This window comes from Pogoniulus pusillus, chromosome 3 (assembly GCF_015220805.1).
Source record: "Pogoniulus pusillus isolate bPogPus1 chromosome 3, bPogPus1.pri, whole genome shotgun sequence".
Lineage (NCBI taxonomy): Eukaryota > Metazoa > Chordata > Aves > Piciformes > Lybiidae > Pogoniulus > Pogoniulus pusillus.
Window position 1 is genome coordinate 30,288,338 of NC_087266.1, and position 16,551 is coordinate 30,304,888.

General features: G+C 43.9%; 1 protein-coding gene across 1 annotated transcript; it reads right to left on the reverse strand.

Moving 5' to 3' along the window:
* Window positions 1–5,261: 5,261 nt before the first annotated feature.
* ALG11 (ALG11 alpha-1,2-mannosyltransferase) lies at window positions 5,262–9,956 on the reverse strand. The gene is made up of 4 exons (XM_064173761.1): window positions 9,873–9,956; window positions 8,622–8,855; window positions 7,033–7,964; window positions 5,262–5,655 (listed from the first exon to the last, which is right to left on the reverse strand). The coding sequence occupies exons 1-4, from the start codon at window positions 9,908–9,910 to the stop codon at window positions 5,354–5,356; spliced, it is 1,506 nt and encodes a 501-aa protein (XP_064029831.1). The 5' UTR covers window positions 9,911–9,956; the 3' UTR covers window positions 5,262–5,353.
* Between the last annotated feature and the right edge of the window lie 6,595 nt (window positions 9,957–16,551).

Below are 16,551 nucleotides of genomic sequence, written 5' to 3' on the forward strand. Positions count from 1 at the left end.
TTCTCACTGACTGATTGATTTTTTTGCTTTGGATTGGCTAGTACAAGAGGATTCATGAACTTCAGGCAGTTGACATTTTCTTTCGGGCCACTCTGCTCCTGTTTCTGGCTATCCAAAGCAAAAGAGGCATGTGAGAGGAAGACGCCATTTGCATGTAGGAAATGAAGCCCCTACTGCTCCCGACACCCCCCTCCATTCCTGGCCACCTTTTCCAGCCTACCTGCACTGCTCCAAACGCCACAGTGCCCAGGGAGGACTACTCCCCCTGGCTGTGGGAGCGCAAGGCAGTGGGCTGGGCTGAGCCAGGCTGTGGGGAGAGTGACCTTAGCAAAAGCGCACCCTGTCACCAATGGCCGACGCCACCGCCAAGGCAGAAGCAATGCCCCAGCACAGTGAAGAGGGCAGCACCCCCGACGGCTTCTCCCTGAGCCACCTCAGCTGCCTCTCCCATCGTCCTGGAGCAGGAGGTGGTAGGCCGCCACCTACGAGGGCATGAGAGGCCCAGCAGACCCGCGTGGTAGCTTCTCACCAATTACCACAAGTAGGAGCTGACATTGATCCAAGCATCTAAATGAAAAATGCCTGGCAGTCACCCTGACTGTGCTGTAACAATGGTCCTCAGATGTTTTCAGTCCTGAAGCCTTCATGGGCTCCCAAGGTAGCCTGTTAAAAAACTTGCTTGGCCTTCCTGACAGGGAAAGTCTAGTGTCTCAGCAAATCTCCCTTGCTAAAATGCAGGCCAGCTAATAACAGCTTTATAGCATTTGCTCATATTTAGCTGTGTAATTTTTGTTATGAGCATGTTGCAACTCCCTAGTGACATTACTGTTTCTGCCAGAGGTTTCCAGACAACTGCTAATGCCTGACTGCACTTGGCTGTGGTCTTGCAAAATGCAGTCACTTTTGTTTTTGCTCCCAACACTACATCACATTAGTTAAATCAATATGAAATATATATATATATATATATATTCATTAAAAGAGTATGTCTGCAACATGCCAGCTTTAGGAAATAATGAGTCAGGCTTTCCAAAATCACATGATCATCTTACAGAGTACTTTCTACTGCCTTTTTATGCTTTAATTTTAGGGTGTACTAGGAATAAGTCTCTTTTTGAGCCACTCACAAACTTGCTGCTTATTGAAAATTGAGATCCTTGATATTTTGCAAACTTCCAGGAGATGATATTTTGAAGAAGCAGCAGCAGTAGTAGAAAAATATGAGAAAATGTGATGTGATAAAAATTACCATCTTCAAAAGTAGTGTTTTATCGGGTTCAGGGATGGTGGGTGGCGGATAAGTTGCTGGCTTTTGCTGGCTTCTGCTGCTGTGTCTGCATTTTGTTGTGCTTTTCTGAAAAGTATTATTACATTTCTGTAATGTATCATTGCTAATGCATAGTTTCTTAATTCTTTGTGAAAGAAAAAGAAGCCTCTCAGAAAGAAGTAATTTTTCTGGCCAGGATGAAGCATGCAAATATTGTAACCTTCTATGCTTCTTTGCAAGGTTTACTTCTAACATTTTTGGTTTACTTGTGGTTATAGGAGTGGAGGGCAGCAAACCCTACCTTGTTAATTCTGCTCAACCTTAAGCCTGTCCCCAGTGCCAGTGGGGACAGGTCCCAACTTCTAAAAATGAACATGAGATGTCAAATTTCAGTCATCACTTGTCATCCTCATGTGTGTGTCTGTGGGACCTATGGTATCATGGCATGAATGCTAAATCCTGAGGTGTCTGTATTGCTTAAGATGAACTTCAGTCTTGATCTTCAGTAGAGTCCAAAGTGTAATGATACTTTCTAGGAGTTTAAATAGAAGAAGAGAACTTTTGAATACAGCAAGGAATAAATCCTGTTGGCATCTTGTCTTGAGCCATATTTTAAGGTACAGCATTCTTTGGGACAGAAAGACATAGAAGGATTTCTGTTCTCCATAAAAGCTAATTCCCTGTTTTTTTTTCTGCTGACATATATAATAAGCAATGCCTTGTGTAATTAATACTATAGTCACATCTGGTGATCAAATTGTTTTCTGTGACCAGGACTGTAAATGCTTTAAGGGACACAGAGTCTTCTGAACGTCAGAAGAGGTAAGAATAGAGTGAGTAGCCCCTGGTGTTTATTTCTACTGCTGGGAGACTGTACTTTCAGTGTTTTCCTTAAGCCTAACTCTGTACTTAGTTATTATTGGGAACAATCCTAGCTACAAAGCATTCTGCTAAGCATAGGCTGTAAGAAATTTTTCTATCAATTACAGTCTCTCAAGAGTTTTCTCTTGCATTTCATTTCTTGGTGAATCTCCATGTAAATATATTTTCACATCTTAGTTTTGCATCAGGTTTCAGTGTCAATATTAATTGTTTTTCAGTTACTCTTTGAAATGGAAGAGTAGGTAGAGGATTAACTGCTCCTTTTGGAAAGAAGGACCATAAAACCCAAAAAGAATATGCTGCTGTATTAATGAGAAACAAAGGAATAAAGGAAAAAAATCTACCTTTCCTTTCAGAGCAGAACAAACTATATATTGTGATGGAATACTGTGATGGTACAGATTTAATGAAGTGGATAAATATGCAGCACTCTCATTTCATTTGGGTCAAGACATCTCTGATGCTATTTAGATTGCTAAACCAGCACAAAGAAACAAGCCCAGACATCTGTCTGCATTTTGGACCATGTTCACATGTATTTTATTTTGTGAATAGGTGAGTATGATAGGCACTGCAATTCACAGAAATAGAACTTACCACTTTTTCTTACTTATTTTTTGTTATTTTTTTCCTCTTATCTTACTGAACAAAATATATTGGACTTTGTGCACTGGACTCTGAGGTTATTTATATAGCCTGTTTATTTATATATAATAGTCTTCTACTTTTGCAGGTTCAATGAAAATTTAGCTATAAACTAGACAGATAGTATCAAGTTGTTAGTGGAAATATACTGGAAAGCATAAATGTGGGTGAAAAAAGTATCACAATTTTTCTTTTTGCTGTAGTTGCAAAAGATGAATTCCTTAGCGTGGAAGCCACTTGGAAGTGAGTTAGTGGTTCAGTAATAGTAAACTTTAAGATCCTATTGGACGTCACACTAGAGGTAGAATGTGAGAAAAAATAAAGAGAGGACAAACCCACAGATTGTGAAAATACAAAAGAGAGGGTCAACACACACAAACCCTTTGAGAAAGCAAGAAAGAGTAATACATATCCAGAAAAAAAAAATGGCAAAAGTACAGACAGAAGAACGGATTGTAGGAACTAAAGCTACATCTGCCAATCAAGAAAGGAAAGCAAATTGCCAATTTATATTGTTAAAATATCTTTGTATTTTCTGATTATATGCCTAAGAAAGTCCCATTTGTGGCATCAGCCCTGTGCAGGAAATCAAGCTGCTTAATGTGAACCAAACAGAAGGTTAGTACTTGAATTCTTTCATGACCATCAATTTTCCTAAATGGCGAAGTGTATAGGTGTATTGTACTTTTGTTTCTGAATTAAGTCCAATGGCCCTTATTTAAGAAAAAGTGTGTATGTTTGAAGTTAAATACATGTTTATGGGCTGTACAGAATCAAGGATAAATCAGCATGCAAGTTAATTCATAGCTTACTTTTTTCACCACATTTCTGGCTTTTTTCTTTTCCTTTTATTTTTTTTCCTGGACCACATTTAAGACTACAAATAAGTGGGTGGTATGACTTCCACCCACTTCCTGATTCTAGTACCCTACTCAAATTAATCTCTAAATTGAGGCCTAGTAGTCTTACGTCCTTTGCCTTGATTCTTCAGTCCTTGTTCAAGTACTTATCCTGTCACAGTCACTGAAATCTTGATGGGGATAAGGAATGTGAAACAGGTATCTATTTTACATTTAGTTCTTGATAATACTGAAGATGGAAAAACCACAACTTGGAAAGGCACCTGGGGGTATTGGTTGACAGTCAACTGAATGAGTCAGCAGTGTGCCCAGGTGGCCAAGGTCAACGGCATCCTGGTTTGTATTAGAAACACTGTGGCCAGCAGAAACAGGGAGGTGATCATCCCCTTCTACTCAGCTCCGGTGAAGCCATACCTAGAGTACTGTGTTCAGGTCTGGGTCCCTCGCTGTAAGAAGGACATTGAGGTCCTGGAGCATGTCCAGCAAAGGGCAACACAGCTGCTGAAGAGCCTGGTGCTTATAGCCTACAAGAAGTGTCTGAGGAAGCTGGGGTTGTTCAGTCTGGAGGAGGCAGAGAGGGGACCTTATCACTCTACAATTACCTGAAGGGTACCAGTGCATTTTCCCAGGCAGCCAGGAATCCCTAGTAATTGGCTGCTGCAAACAAGACCTCTTCTAGGTTTTCACAATCTCTATGTACTGCCAGTACAGCTTTATAACCCAGTTTCATTCACTAAAAGCAATTTATTAGCACGAGAACTGTGCATTTCCCAATTTCTAGCAAAACATGGGACAGTAGGTTCTTCCAGTTATTATTTTTTCATGTACAAAATTTCTGTCATCCAGATGAAGTTAAAATGAAGGGAAAACTGTAGCGACTTCAGAAGCTTTTTGCACTTTTCTAGGTTTGCTAAAATATGAAATACTGCTTTGATGTCTCAAAAAGGACTACACCTTTTACCATTTTTGATACAGAAGCAGAGACTATTTTTTAAGCATTTTGTTCAGTTTTATAACTGTGGTTATAACAGTGGTTTAAGGCTTGGTTGGTGTTTGTATAACATTTAATTATGCCCTTAAATCTAGAGCCTCTATTCCTTTAGAAAACTTTTAAATGGAGTAGGGTTGGAAAAATACCATTAATCGGTCACACTGTGAAAGAGCATGAGGAAATATCTAATATTAAAATCATAGACAAATGCAATTACTAGCAAAAAAAAACATACAAGTAACCCAAAGGAATCTCTGTAGGTTGTGAAATCTCTAGAATCACAATTAAAATCCCACAGAATAGAATTCTGCCACACAGTGGGGAAGATCAGAATTGAAGTGTGTTACAGAATCTGGGAAAAAAGTCTTCCGAGTATAAATGCTATCAAACAAAAGCTTTGGCTCCAGAGGGGTGACTGTGGGTAAAGGGCCATGAAATAAAGAGGTGGAGACTGAAAGTATTCAGTAAATAAGTAACTTCCAGATGTAGTTCTGTTAGTAAGGAAATATGGATTCTGTGAAGCCAGAGGGCTTTGCAACACACTGTATCATCATGTAGTTAACATTTTCATGAGCACTTTTTTCCATGCAAAAATCTCTGTTACATAAAGCAGAAATAAAAATAATCAACCTCTTTATTGAATGGGACCAAGGGATCACAGATTAAATATTTACAGGTGTCACAGTGAATTTTTTTTTTAATAGTAATTTATTCATTTACATTTTTATTCATATACTTTTGTTTAAATAATGGCTCCACAGATAAGAGGAATGCCTCTTCAAAATGTAGGTCAGAAAACCTGTGCACAGAGTGACGAGCATTTTCTCTGATCTCCAACCTTTTTTCAGGAGACAAAGAGAGGATATAAGCCATCATCTCTGCATAACTCTCCACGTTTTCTGCTAGAAAGCCTGTAATATGTCCTTCATAGGGTACCACAATATCTAATTTGGGGCCTCCAGAATTATGAGCCAGGATAACTGTGCCAGCTGCCATACATTCAACTACTCCTGTAAAAGACAGAAAACACACTGATATGAATGTGCACGTGATGTACTTCAGCTTTCTGTAACTGCAAAGTTAAAACCACAATAAAATTCAATAGTAAATTACTACAGACTGCTGTTCTAGATTAGTTTGAAAACAAGAGTAAATGGTCTCATAAGAAGATTGCTGTGTAGGTATGGGGTTGGGAAGGCTAAGGAGTAATAGTTTTAAATTAAAAGAGGAGAGAAATAGACTGTGTATAATAAAGAAAGATTGTATCTCAGAAATAAAAAAAGTACTTCTTTAAACTGCTTTGTGGGGAAAAAAATATGAGAAGCTATTATTTCAATTTTGTGGCAGTTGCTTCTGAACACACTTCAGAGTAAATTTTTATTACCAAGTTTCTGTAGTCTGTAATTACTCCTGATACTCACTTAGCTTGTATTGTAATAAAGTCTGATGACTTTAATTTAGGCACATTGTAGCCAAGTAGAGATCCATCTGCATGGCACCAACTTACTCTGCTGTAGATTTGTGCCAGATGAGCAACCTTACATTCCCTTCCAAGGTCAGGACTCAACTAATCCAAAGAAACTGAGCCAAATACCTTAATTCTGTATGACAGTACATTGCAAACCTGCTTTCAGCTCCTCTTCAACATTCCACTTCACACTAAGGTAAGTGATTTAAGGACTTAACTGCCTTAGTGTAGGTGCCTAGTGCAATGAGATCAAGGCTACCTGGTGGCATCTATTCAGGGCTTACAAATAAGAGACAGGATCTCTGGTTGACTCACCCCTCTGAAACAGCAGCTAGAGCCCTGAGACTTATAAAAAGGCATTTCAAATGACAGCTAAGGCAGGTGAAACAAGATCAGAATCTCTGCACATTGATGTCTACAAGTGAGCTAAACTCTTCCTGCAGCCAGTGAAGCCAACAAGACACAACTTAAGGTGCTTAAGCAAAAGTACCTGCTGCGTTTGGAGGCTTTGTTGGATACAGAAGGCATCTGTGTAGTGTTAGAAAACCTAACACAAAGCCTTAGTGTGACCTTGAGGAGCAAGTGCTGTAGACTGAGCAGGAGGGCATCTTGGGCAACATAGATGGACTAGCTCTACTCATCAGTGACTACACGAGTTCTGTAATTCAGTTTAGACAACACAATGCTTCAGCTTGCACTACAGTAGCACCTAGTGGTTAGTCAGCTGAATTGGTCCTGTAGGTTTTACCTCAGCTAGTTTTCCTCTGACAAGAATAGGATTTGGACACCTGCTTGGCATGCAGGTCTCTTAACACTTGGACTCCTATACTGAGGAACCTTCATTATGAAGTGAAGCCCTTCCCCAACTCTGTTGTCAACTAGGACAAGAAAACTTTTTTAACTACAGAAAAATACTGACCTATCCCAAAGTGCTCATTCCACATGGTATGCAGACCAATGGTGGCCTCAGCCAGGTGTCTCTTTAGCTCCTCAAAGGGAATGTTTGTTCTGAACATCACAGCATTGCTGACTCCCAGCTCTTCACAAAGACCTTTAAGGTTCTTTACACGCTCTTCATCTTGCTGGTTACGACAGCCTCCAATTAAAATAAGCTTCAGTTGCAGCTGCTGACCCAGTCTCTTCTCTTTCAGCAATTTAGCAAAGGCTCTGATTTGCAAAGGATGATCTTTTTCAGGCCTGAACTGGCTGACAGAAACAATGGAATGTTCTGTGTTGCTCTTTTCCTCTTCCAGTGGGATATCCAGGAAGGTCTGCACGTTGCACGGTGGATACACAACACTAGTACAAGCTGCAGCTCTCCAGAGGGAAATGATGTGATTTAGTGTCCAAGAAGAATTAACCATTATCACATCACTGCAGGAACCAACCAATCCGTACATGAAAGCGAAGAAGTAGTAGTAGATAAGTTTAAATTTGCTGAAAAGTGGGCTGCTTGTAATGAAGGCCGCATTGTTAAACCTAGTATCCTGATTCCTAACGACAGAAAGCATTTCGGTGCTTATAGTGGGGTAATGGACATAGCATCCAACACAGCAACCTCCTAAGTATTTAAAGAGGGGAAGTGTGAAGGCATAACCCATTGAGTCAATATAAATGTCAGGAACACACTTCAAAAGAGCTTCCCAGCCAAGAAGCACTGATCCTAAACTTTGTCCCAGCAATGTGAAGTGAGGGTAAAGAGAAGCTTCCACAAGGTACCGTTTTTCTAGAAATACAAACTTCACAGGATGAGCTAATTTAATATTGAATCTTCTGAAAGCACCCTCTGCTATTTCTTCTCCAGTGACATCTCTATCACCAGTGTAAACAACACACATTACATTTCTGTACCTGCAAGAGTAAAGAAAAACAATTTAATACATTCAGTATTTTTCTTATTTTTTTATGTGAAACTAAAATATCATCAGTTCACACAGTATGTGAGAACAAGTGTCTGGCGTAGAAATTACTGCTAACTAAGTTACACATTTCCTTATATTTTCTATTTTTTTTCTGATCTACAGAAAAATATACAGTTGAGATCTTGGTAGGAACTTGGTTTTATTAAGATGTAAAAAACCTCATTTCTAGATTTAAGAATGGCTTGCCTTAGGTTGAAAGATGTCTGTCTAGTGCATAGCATGAATGAAATGCAGGAGACCATGCAAGGCAGTGGATGTGCCAATGTTAAATCCACTCTGGATCATAACTTGTTTTGTCTCCTGAACCACAAAGCAAGTATCTACTGCTGAGTTATACCTATACGAACTTCCATAGTGGAAGACTGATGAGGAAAGAGAAGCTCTCCAGAGGACAGAAAGAAGAGAGAAATGCCAAAGCAGCAAAAGATCAAAATCTAGGTAAAGGGATGGAGTAGTGTAACCGAGTGAAACAAAGATATTAAAAAACCCTGTAGCACTGATAGATTAATAATACCTGTTTAAATATATAAAATGGTAAAATGTGCATGAATAACACCAGCAGTATTTGATAAACACACATACTTACTTTTTCTGGAGTGTTCTTATGGCACACCATAAGACTCTCTCCCCTCCACCACCTGCATTGCAGTAGGGATGAAAAAAAGCAACCACCAATGGCTGCTTCCCATCTTTTCCTGCTGAGATCAACTTTTTTTTCCTTTGTTGTATGCACAGCCGTATTCCCCACAGGAGTATCACCAAGCAGACACACAAAATTCCACTCAAAAATAATGCAGGGATTAACAGTGAGCATAGCAATCTGAAACAAGCCAGAAAATATGAAATACAAAAGTGCTTTGAAGAAATACCACATATAAAATTGAGAGGGAAGGGCTTATAGTTAGACCTACTGAGAGCTGAACAATTTATTGTATTTTTCTCATCTCAGAAATTAATCTGTGTTATCAACAATTACGGAAAAAAAAACACATGACAATTCTATATAGTTTAGCAAGTTTTTTCCTCTACCATCACCTTTGAATTATTTATTAGTTTATTCATGCCCTGTATCCGTATCTCTCTCTGTGCACTATACACACTCTAAGTTTGCATGCCCTTCATGACCTGGCGAAACACAACTAGTGAAGAGATTTCTGAACAGATTTATAAGTTTTCCTCAGTCCAAGCTTCACTTGGGCCTGGCTTTGTGCAAACTGCTTTGATGCAATTACGTGGGCCAGCCTGCAGTGCATCACCCAGAACCTGCATTTTCTACTCTGAGATTCGAAGAGCTACGTCAGTTGCCTTAGAGAAGCATTGAGCAGTTCCCGTGTTCATGTGAAGAGCTAGCAGGGGCATTCCCTTTGCTCGCCGCCGCCGCATCCCTGACACGGTTCTCCTGACTCAGGAGGCGGAGGTTTCTCACAAGAGCTTACTCTTGGCCTACCGAGCTTCACAGGCGTCAGAACCTAAATTCTGAGGCTGTGCTAGCCGTTGTCATAAACGCAATTTATTCGCCATTAGAGGAGTTGCCCGCAGCGAGCCGCGCATCGCGACTGACACGTCAGGTAAGAAAAAACCCTTTCATTTTCGGGACAAAGAAGAGGGAAGAGCACATTAACCCGTCCGAGGGGGGTGACAGAGGGGGCCCACCTCTTCCTGCCCGGTGGCTTCCCCTCCTCTGGGGGGAGGGCCCAGGGCAGGACCCTCGAGGAGGCTTTGGGGAGCAAAGTTCCGACTTGGCAGGGGGCCACGGAGGCGTGAGGTCGCCTTCTCCCCACCCTCTCCGATGCCAGGACGCGCCACCCCGAATACACGTCTCTCGCATCCCCGGTACCTGATTAGCCCACACAGACACATCCCTCCCGCCACCATCTTGGATACAGCCACTCCACCTTTCCGCCGGAATGGGCCGTGCGCGGCGGGACACGCCGGGTGCTGACTCTCTCTCATTGGCTTCCGCGAGAGATAGACAGAGGGGCGGGGAAAAGGGCGGGGTAGGAGCGAGCAGGGCGGGGCTACTCCTGAGGTATGGGGAGGGGCGGGGTTCGTCGGGACGGGCTGGCAGCGCCCCCTGAAGGGCTGGAACAGCGAGATTGCCGCTGCAGTCGCCGGCGCGTATTCTTTCTCGTGCCTCGTTCCTGGGTCTTCTCCAGAGATGGCGGCTCTCTCCCGTCCTGCTGCTGCGGGTGTGCACTGTGGTGTATGAGTAGACAGAGGTCAGTGGCTTTCTCCAGCATCCACCACTTGCACGGTTTATCGCTGTAAATATCGTCCCCTCCTCGACCAGAGGAGGATGGCGTACCGTGTCCTGTTTCCCTGCACTGGCTTAATCTTCTGCTTTTAAGTGAATCGCGAATGTGTACAAGTTAGCTCTGCGAGGACGAGGACAGGATGTCCAATGCGCTGAGGCTGGCGCTGCCTCGAAAACGATCCCCGTGAACATCCTCTCGGGAGACATTTTTCTGTTGGAGGATGTCCCAGCTGTCTCTGGTTGATATTTTCTCTTGATTGTGAAGTATATTCCTTGCCTTTATTTTTTTTTTTAACTTAAAAAATTCCACTAATAATGAATCATAAAAATAGCAAGACTTTTTTTCTAATATGGCTTTTCTTGGAAAAAAGAAACGTATCACCCTTTCTCAGATGCTGTGAAGCATTGAGTGAAGCTAACAGATTGTAGGTCGGGAGGTACTCAGGCAGAAAAGGCCAAGACATAGCTGATTTCATGTCACAACCCTAGCTGTCATCTTCCCTCACCACATTCTCCATTAAACTAAAAAAAAAAAAAAAAAAAAAAGGCTTTTTTTTTTTTAATGGCAAATTTAATCCAGATGGCAGTCTCCAATCTCTTTGCTTAGTTGGGATTATTCAAAATTTGACGGCATTCCAATCATTTTCTTTGACCAGGACCCCTCCAGAATTTGTGCTCCTTCAGCTCTTGGCGGACTGAGTGATCTCCTTCATGCCATAGCTGCCTGTACCTTTAGAGGTCTGGAAGCTATGAGAGATGCTTATGAAAGTCGTCCTGTGCTGCCCTCATCAGAAGACTGGTGTTTGGAAAATGATGAATTGTTTGCATATTTGGCCATTTTTATACCCCAAAGCAGAGAGACAAAATCTCTCCTGTACTGGTAATGAGAAGAGTTCAGTTTATTCAATCCTGACTTAAACAGCATATACATCTCCACTCACATGACACGTTGATAGTAGGAAAGTTCTGCCTACGACGTTTTTTTCCTACACTTCTGAACTCCACAATGGCAGGCACTCTCTGTCCCTGGCATGCTTCCAGCTTCATAACCATAATCCCACCTGAGTTCGGTTCCAGCTTTCACGTGCCTGTTTGTGAAGAATGCCACCCATGGGAAACTTCTGTGGTGAGTCTCTACAAAGACGCTCTGTGTGAAGAGATTTGGGCAACAGCTCTGATTAAGAAAACGATCCACGTTTCCTTCTTTTGTGGCATCCAGTACATAACCATTTTCCATGTTAGCATTCTCCTGAGATATCCTGTCCTTACCAGACTCCTCACAAATTGTCCTATGTTTTGACTGCCTGTGGTTTTCCTCTTTGCAGTCAGTTTTTAGTGGTGCATTTTTGGATGGCTTCACAACACCTGTGTCATCCAGCACGCCTGATTCGCCGCAATCAACACTATGCAGAGACAGGCTCTTTCTTTTGCATTCTGCTTTGTCCACATCAGCAGACTCAGTTCTTCCAGTTTCCATCAGATGTTCTTCCTTCTGCTGCTGAGCAGATTTTTCTTTTCCTTTCTTTGTTCCACTGGTTAGTTTTGCTTTGCTTGATTGATGAATCTGAGAACTATTATCTTCATCTGAGCTGGCACTGTGCACCAGTGCATCAATTTCCCTTTTTAGCTGGTGGTCACAAAAAGTTCCAGACCTTCTTGCAGGGGCTGGGACAGGTGGTGGCTCGCCTCACGGCGGACCGCCAGCCTGATGTGTTTAAGGAGGTAGCCAGATTATGCAGGAGAAAAATTAGAGAGGCTAAGGCCCAGCTAGAACTTAGGCTGGCCACTTCCGTGAAAGATAATAAAAAGCACTTTTATAAATTTATCAATGCTAAAAGGAAGGGCAAGAAGAGCCTCCACTCCTTACTGGACCTGGAGGGGAACACTATAACTGATGACGAAGAAAAGGCTGAGGTCCTGAATGCCTTCTTTGCCTCAGTTTTCAACAGTAAGGAGGAAGGAGGAGGCAAGTGGCCTCTTGAACTGGGGGATGGGGTCGGGGAGCGGTGTGTTGCCCTGGAAATTCATGAAGAATTAGTTCAGGACCTGCTGAGCCATCTGGACACCCACAAGTCCATGGGACCAGATGGGATCCATCCCAGGGTGCTGAGAGAGCTGGCAGCTGAGCTGGCCAAGCCACTCTCCATCATTTTCCAGCAGTCCTGGCTCACCGGAGAGGTCCCAGGTGACTGGAAAATGGCCAAGGTGATCCCCATCCACAAGAAGGGTCGGATGGAGGAACCTGGGAACTACAGACCCATCAGCCTGACCTCAGTGCCAGGGAAACTGATGGAGCAGGTTATCTTGGGGGCAATAACTGCACACCTGAGGGATGGCCAAGGGCTCAGGTCCAGCCAGCATGGGTTTAGGAAGGGCAGATCCTGCCTCTCCAACCTGATCTCCTTCTATGATCAGGTGACCCACTTGGTGGATGTGGGGAGGCCTGTGGATGTGGTCTATCTGGACTTCAGCAAGGCCTTTGACACTGTCCCCAACAGCAAACTGCTGGCTAAGCTATCAGCCCATGGCTTGGATGGCAACACTCTATGCTGGGTTAGGAACTGGCTGGAGGGCCGGACCCAGAGAGTGGTGGTGAATGGTGCCACATCCAGCTGGCGGCCAGTCACTAGTGGTGTCCCTCAGGGATCAGTGCTGGGCCCCATCCTCTTTAACATCTTCATAGATGATCTGGATGAGGGCATGGAGTCAGTCACCAGCAAGTTTGCAGATGACACTAAGCTGGGGGCAGATGTGACCGAGTTGGAGGGCAGAAGGGCTCTGCAGCGGGACCTTGACCTCCTGGACAGATGGGCAGAGTCCAATGGGATGGCGTTCAATAGCTCGAAGTGCCAGGTGCTGCACTTTGGCTACAACAACCCCATGCAGAGATACAAGCTGGGGTCGGAGTGGCTGGAGAGCAGCCAAACAGAGAGGGATCTGGGGGTGCTGATTGATACCCGCATGAACATGAGCCAGCAGTGTGCCCAGGTGGCCAAGAGAGCCAATGGCATACTGTCCTGCATCAGAAATGGTGTGGTCAGCAGGAGCAGGGAGGTCATTCTGCCCCTGTACTCTGCACTGGTTAGATCACACCTTGAGTACTGTGTTCAGTTCTGGGCCCCCCAGTTTAAGAGGGACATCGAGATGCTTGAGCGTGTCCAGAGAAGGGCGACAAGGCTGGTGAGAGACCTCGAGCACAAGCCCTACGAGGAGAGGCTGAGGGAGCTGGGATTGTTTAGCCTGGAGAAGGGGAGGCTCAGGGGTGACCTTATTGCTGTCTACAACTACCTGAAGGGTGGTTGTGGCCAGGAGGAGGTTGCTCTCTTCTCTCGGGTGGCCAGCACCAGAACGAGGGGACACAGCCTCAGGCTGCACCAGGGGAGATTTAGGCTTGAGGTGAGGAGAAAGTTCTTCACTGAGAGAGTCATTGGACATTGGAATGGGCTGCCCAGGGAGGTGGTGGAGTCACCGTCCCTGGAGCTGTTCAAGGCAAGATTGGACGTGGCACTTGGTGCCATGGTCTAGCCTTGAGCTCTGTGGTGAAGGGTTGGACTTGATGATCTGTGAGGTCTCTTCCAACCCTGATGATACTGTGATACTGTGATACTGTGACTTGCCCAGGTTGAGTTTTCCATTTTTGAAGACTCATCATGTGGGAATGGAACTGGAAATGTGTCAGAGTTTTGTTGGTTGATTTACTGTTATTTTAATTTAAATCTCCTCAGTGTTCTGGGAAACAAGAATAATAATTAATGAGGGACACTCCTACATACCTGCCTTTTTAGTTGCCTAGGCCATGCATGACAGTGGTTTAGGTTTAGATTCAACGCTCAAAAGTACTTGGAAAAGCCTTTAGCTTCATTTCAGTACAACTTGTTATTTCCAGTTAAGGCTTGTTGCAAGGTACTGAAATCAGTTTAAACCATGAAGCTGCCAGCATGTTCTACACTTTGTTCAGGGTTTCAGTCTTAAGTATATGTTTTACTTTGAGCCCAGCAAAATAATTTGCTTTTCCTGACACTAATGTGGAAGTTCCCCAGTTCTCCTATTAACAAATGGATTTGGCAATTAGAAGAAGCTGACCTATTTGCACAGTCACAATGGAAAGTGCTGCCTTATGGCAGCATCCTATATTTGCAGTGAGGGAATTTTCTGGCAGAGTGACCCTCAGGCTTGATTCAGGTAGCTGTGCAGCCAGACTCTGCACTCTGAGTGCACAACATTGCCTCTCTGTCTGCACCCACTCGGCACCTCTCTGCATCTCCCTGCCTCGATCATACCACCATTTCCAGCTGTTTTACCATGTGTCCATCACCCACGAGGCAAAGCCACCATCACAAACTCAGGTTGTATTTATACCTTTTGTATTTTGCTTTCCCTTCTCTATACCTTTGTAACCTTCCTGCTTCAGATACCTCTTTTAAGTTATTGTTGAACTTATCTTTTTAACTTCCAAATCTAGTGGGATTGATTTATTTGGGTGTGCTTACTTCTCTCTCTCCATCTAATCCCTTTCCTTTGGGAAAGAAGGGGAAGAGGGAAGGGCACTTTATAAAATTGTTATTGGTTCTATCAAATTTATCTGGGTCTCTGGAAATTTAAATTAGAACCTAGACAATTTATTAGAGTCATGTGCCCACCGAGCTAGGAACAGTTCACCTTTGTGTTTACACACACACACATAGTCCAGGTCTATCTGGGAGATGTGGGCAGCCAAGTCAGCTTGGTGGTTGTGCTGTTGTTCTTCAGTGGCTCTGCTCTTGGGGATGTGAGCACTGATGTGTCTGATTTTAATTGGTAGCTTGTCCAGGCGTGCAGAAATGTCTTGCCAGAGGTCAGTAGCCCAAATAGGCTTCCCCTTTCTCTGCCAGTCATTTCACTTCCACTTCTTCAGCCACTCTCATAAGGTGTTTGCTACCATCCATGAGTCAGTGTAGATGTAGAGCATTGGCCACTGTTCTCAGTCTGCAATGTCCAGGGCCAGCTGAATGGCTTTTACCTCAGCGTATTGGCTGGATTTGCCTTCTCTGTCTTTTGCCTCTGCAACCCTGTGTGTAGGGTTTCAGATGGCAGCCTTCCATCTCTGCTTGCTACCTACAAGATGGCAGGATCCATCTGTGAACAGAGCATATGCTTTTTCCTCATCAGGAAGGTCACTGTATGGGGGGGGGTTCCTTGGCACGGGTCACTGCCTTCTCTTCTGCTGGCTTTCCGAAGTCAGTGCCCTCTGGCCAGTTGGTGATGACCTCCACAATGCCTGAGCGCTCGAGGGTCCCCATCCTAGCTCTGAGTTATTAGAGCCATCCACTTACTTCAGGCGGCATCTGTGGCATGGTGCGGAGTTGAACTTTTCCCTTTAAACATCCAAGTTAGGACTGGAAGCCTTGGCGCTAAAAGGAGTGGTGGTTCCATCCCAGTCACCTCAGAAGCAGCTCTAACTCCCTCATAGGCAGCTAGGATTTCCTTCTCTGTGGGGCTATAATCGGCCTCTGAACCTTTGTATGTCTTGCTCCAGAACCCAAGTGGGTGGCCTCGTGTTTCATCAGGAGCTTTCTGCCATAAGCTCCAGCTAGGACCATTCTCACTGGCTGCTGTATAGAGAATGTTCTTAATCTCTGGGTTGGTTCAAATTGGTCCCAAGGCCATGGTATGGACCACCTCTTGTTTGATCTGGTCGAACGCCATCTACTGTTCAGGTCCCCACTCAAAGTTATTTTTCGTTCTTGTGACGTCAAAGACGGGTTTCTCAACTTGATTATACCTGGGAATGTGCATCTTCCAAAAGCCCACAAACCCCAGAAAGGATTGTGTCTCCCTCTGGGCAGTGGGTTCCACCATAGTGGCCACTTTATTCACCACATCCATTAGTATGTGGCATTGGCCATCCTGCCATTGAACTCCTAGGAACTCGATTTCTCTGGCAGGCCCTTTTACTTTGCTCCTCTTAATGGCAAAACCAGCATCCAACAGGATATTAATGATCTTCTCACCCTTCTTGAAGACCTCCTCTGCTGTCTCCCCCCATACAGTGATGTCATAGATGAATTGCAGGTGTTCCAGAGCTCCACCCTTCTCCAGTGTGGTCTGGATGATGCTGTGGCAGATTGTAGGGCTATGCTTCTACCCTTGAGGCAGTCTGTTCTAGTGGTACTGGACTCCTCTCCAGGTGAAGGCAAACTGTGGCCTACATTCTTCTGCAATGGGGATGGAGAAAAAGGCATTAGCAATGTCATTTGGCCTCCTTTGTTTCCATTTCATACTG

What these genes read in the sequence shown, in the direction of transcription:
- ALG11 (XM_064173761.1), bottom strand. Translation starts at nt 9,910, where the DNA reads ATGGTGGCGGGAGGGATGTGTCTGTGTGGGCTAATCAG. An exon ending in ATAAGAACACTCCAGAAAAA is followed by an intron (nt 7,965 to 8,621) that starts GTAAGTATGTGT and finishes TTACTCTTGCAG; the next exon opens with GTACAGAAATGTAATGTGTG. An exon ending in GAATGAGCACTTTGGGATAG is followed by an intron (nt 5,656 to 7,032) that starts GTCAGTATTTTT and finishes TGTCTTTTACAG; the next exon opens with GAGTAGTTGAATGTATGGCA.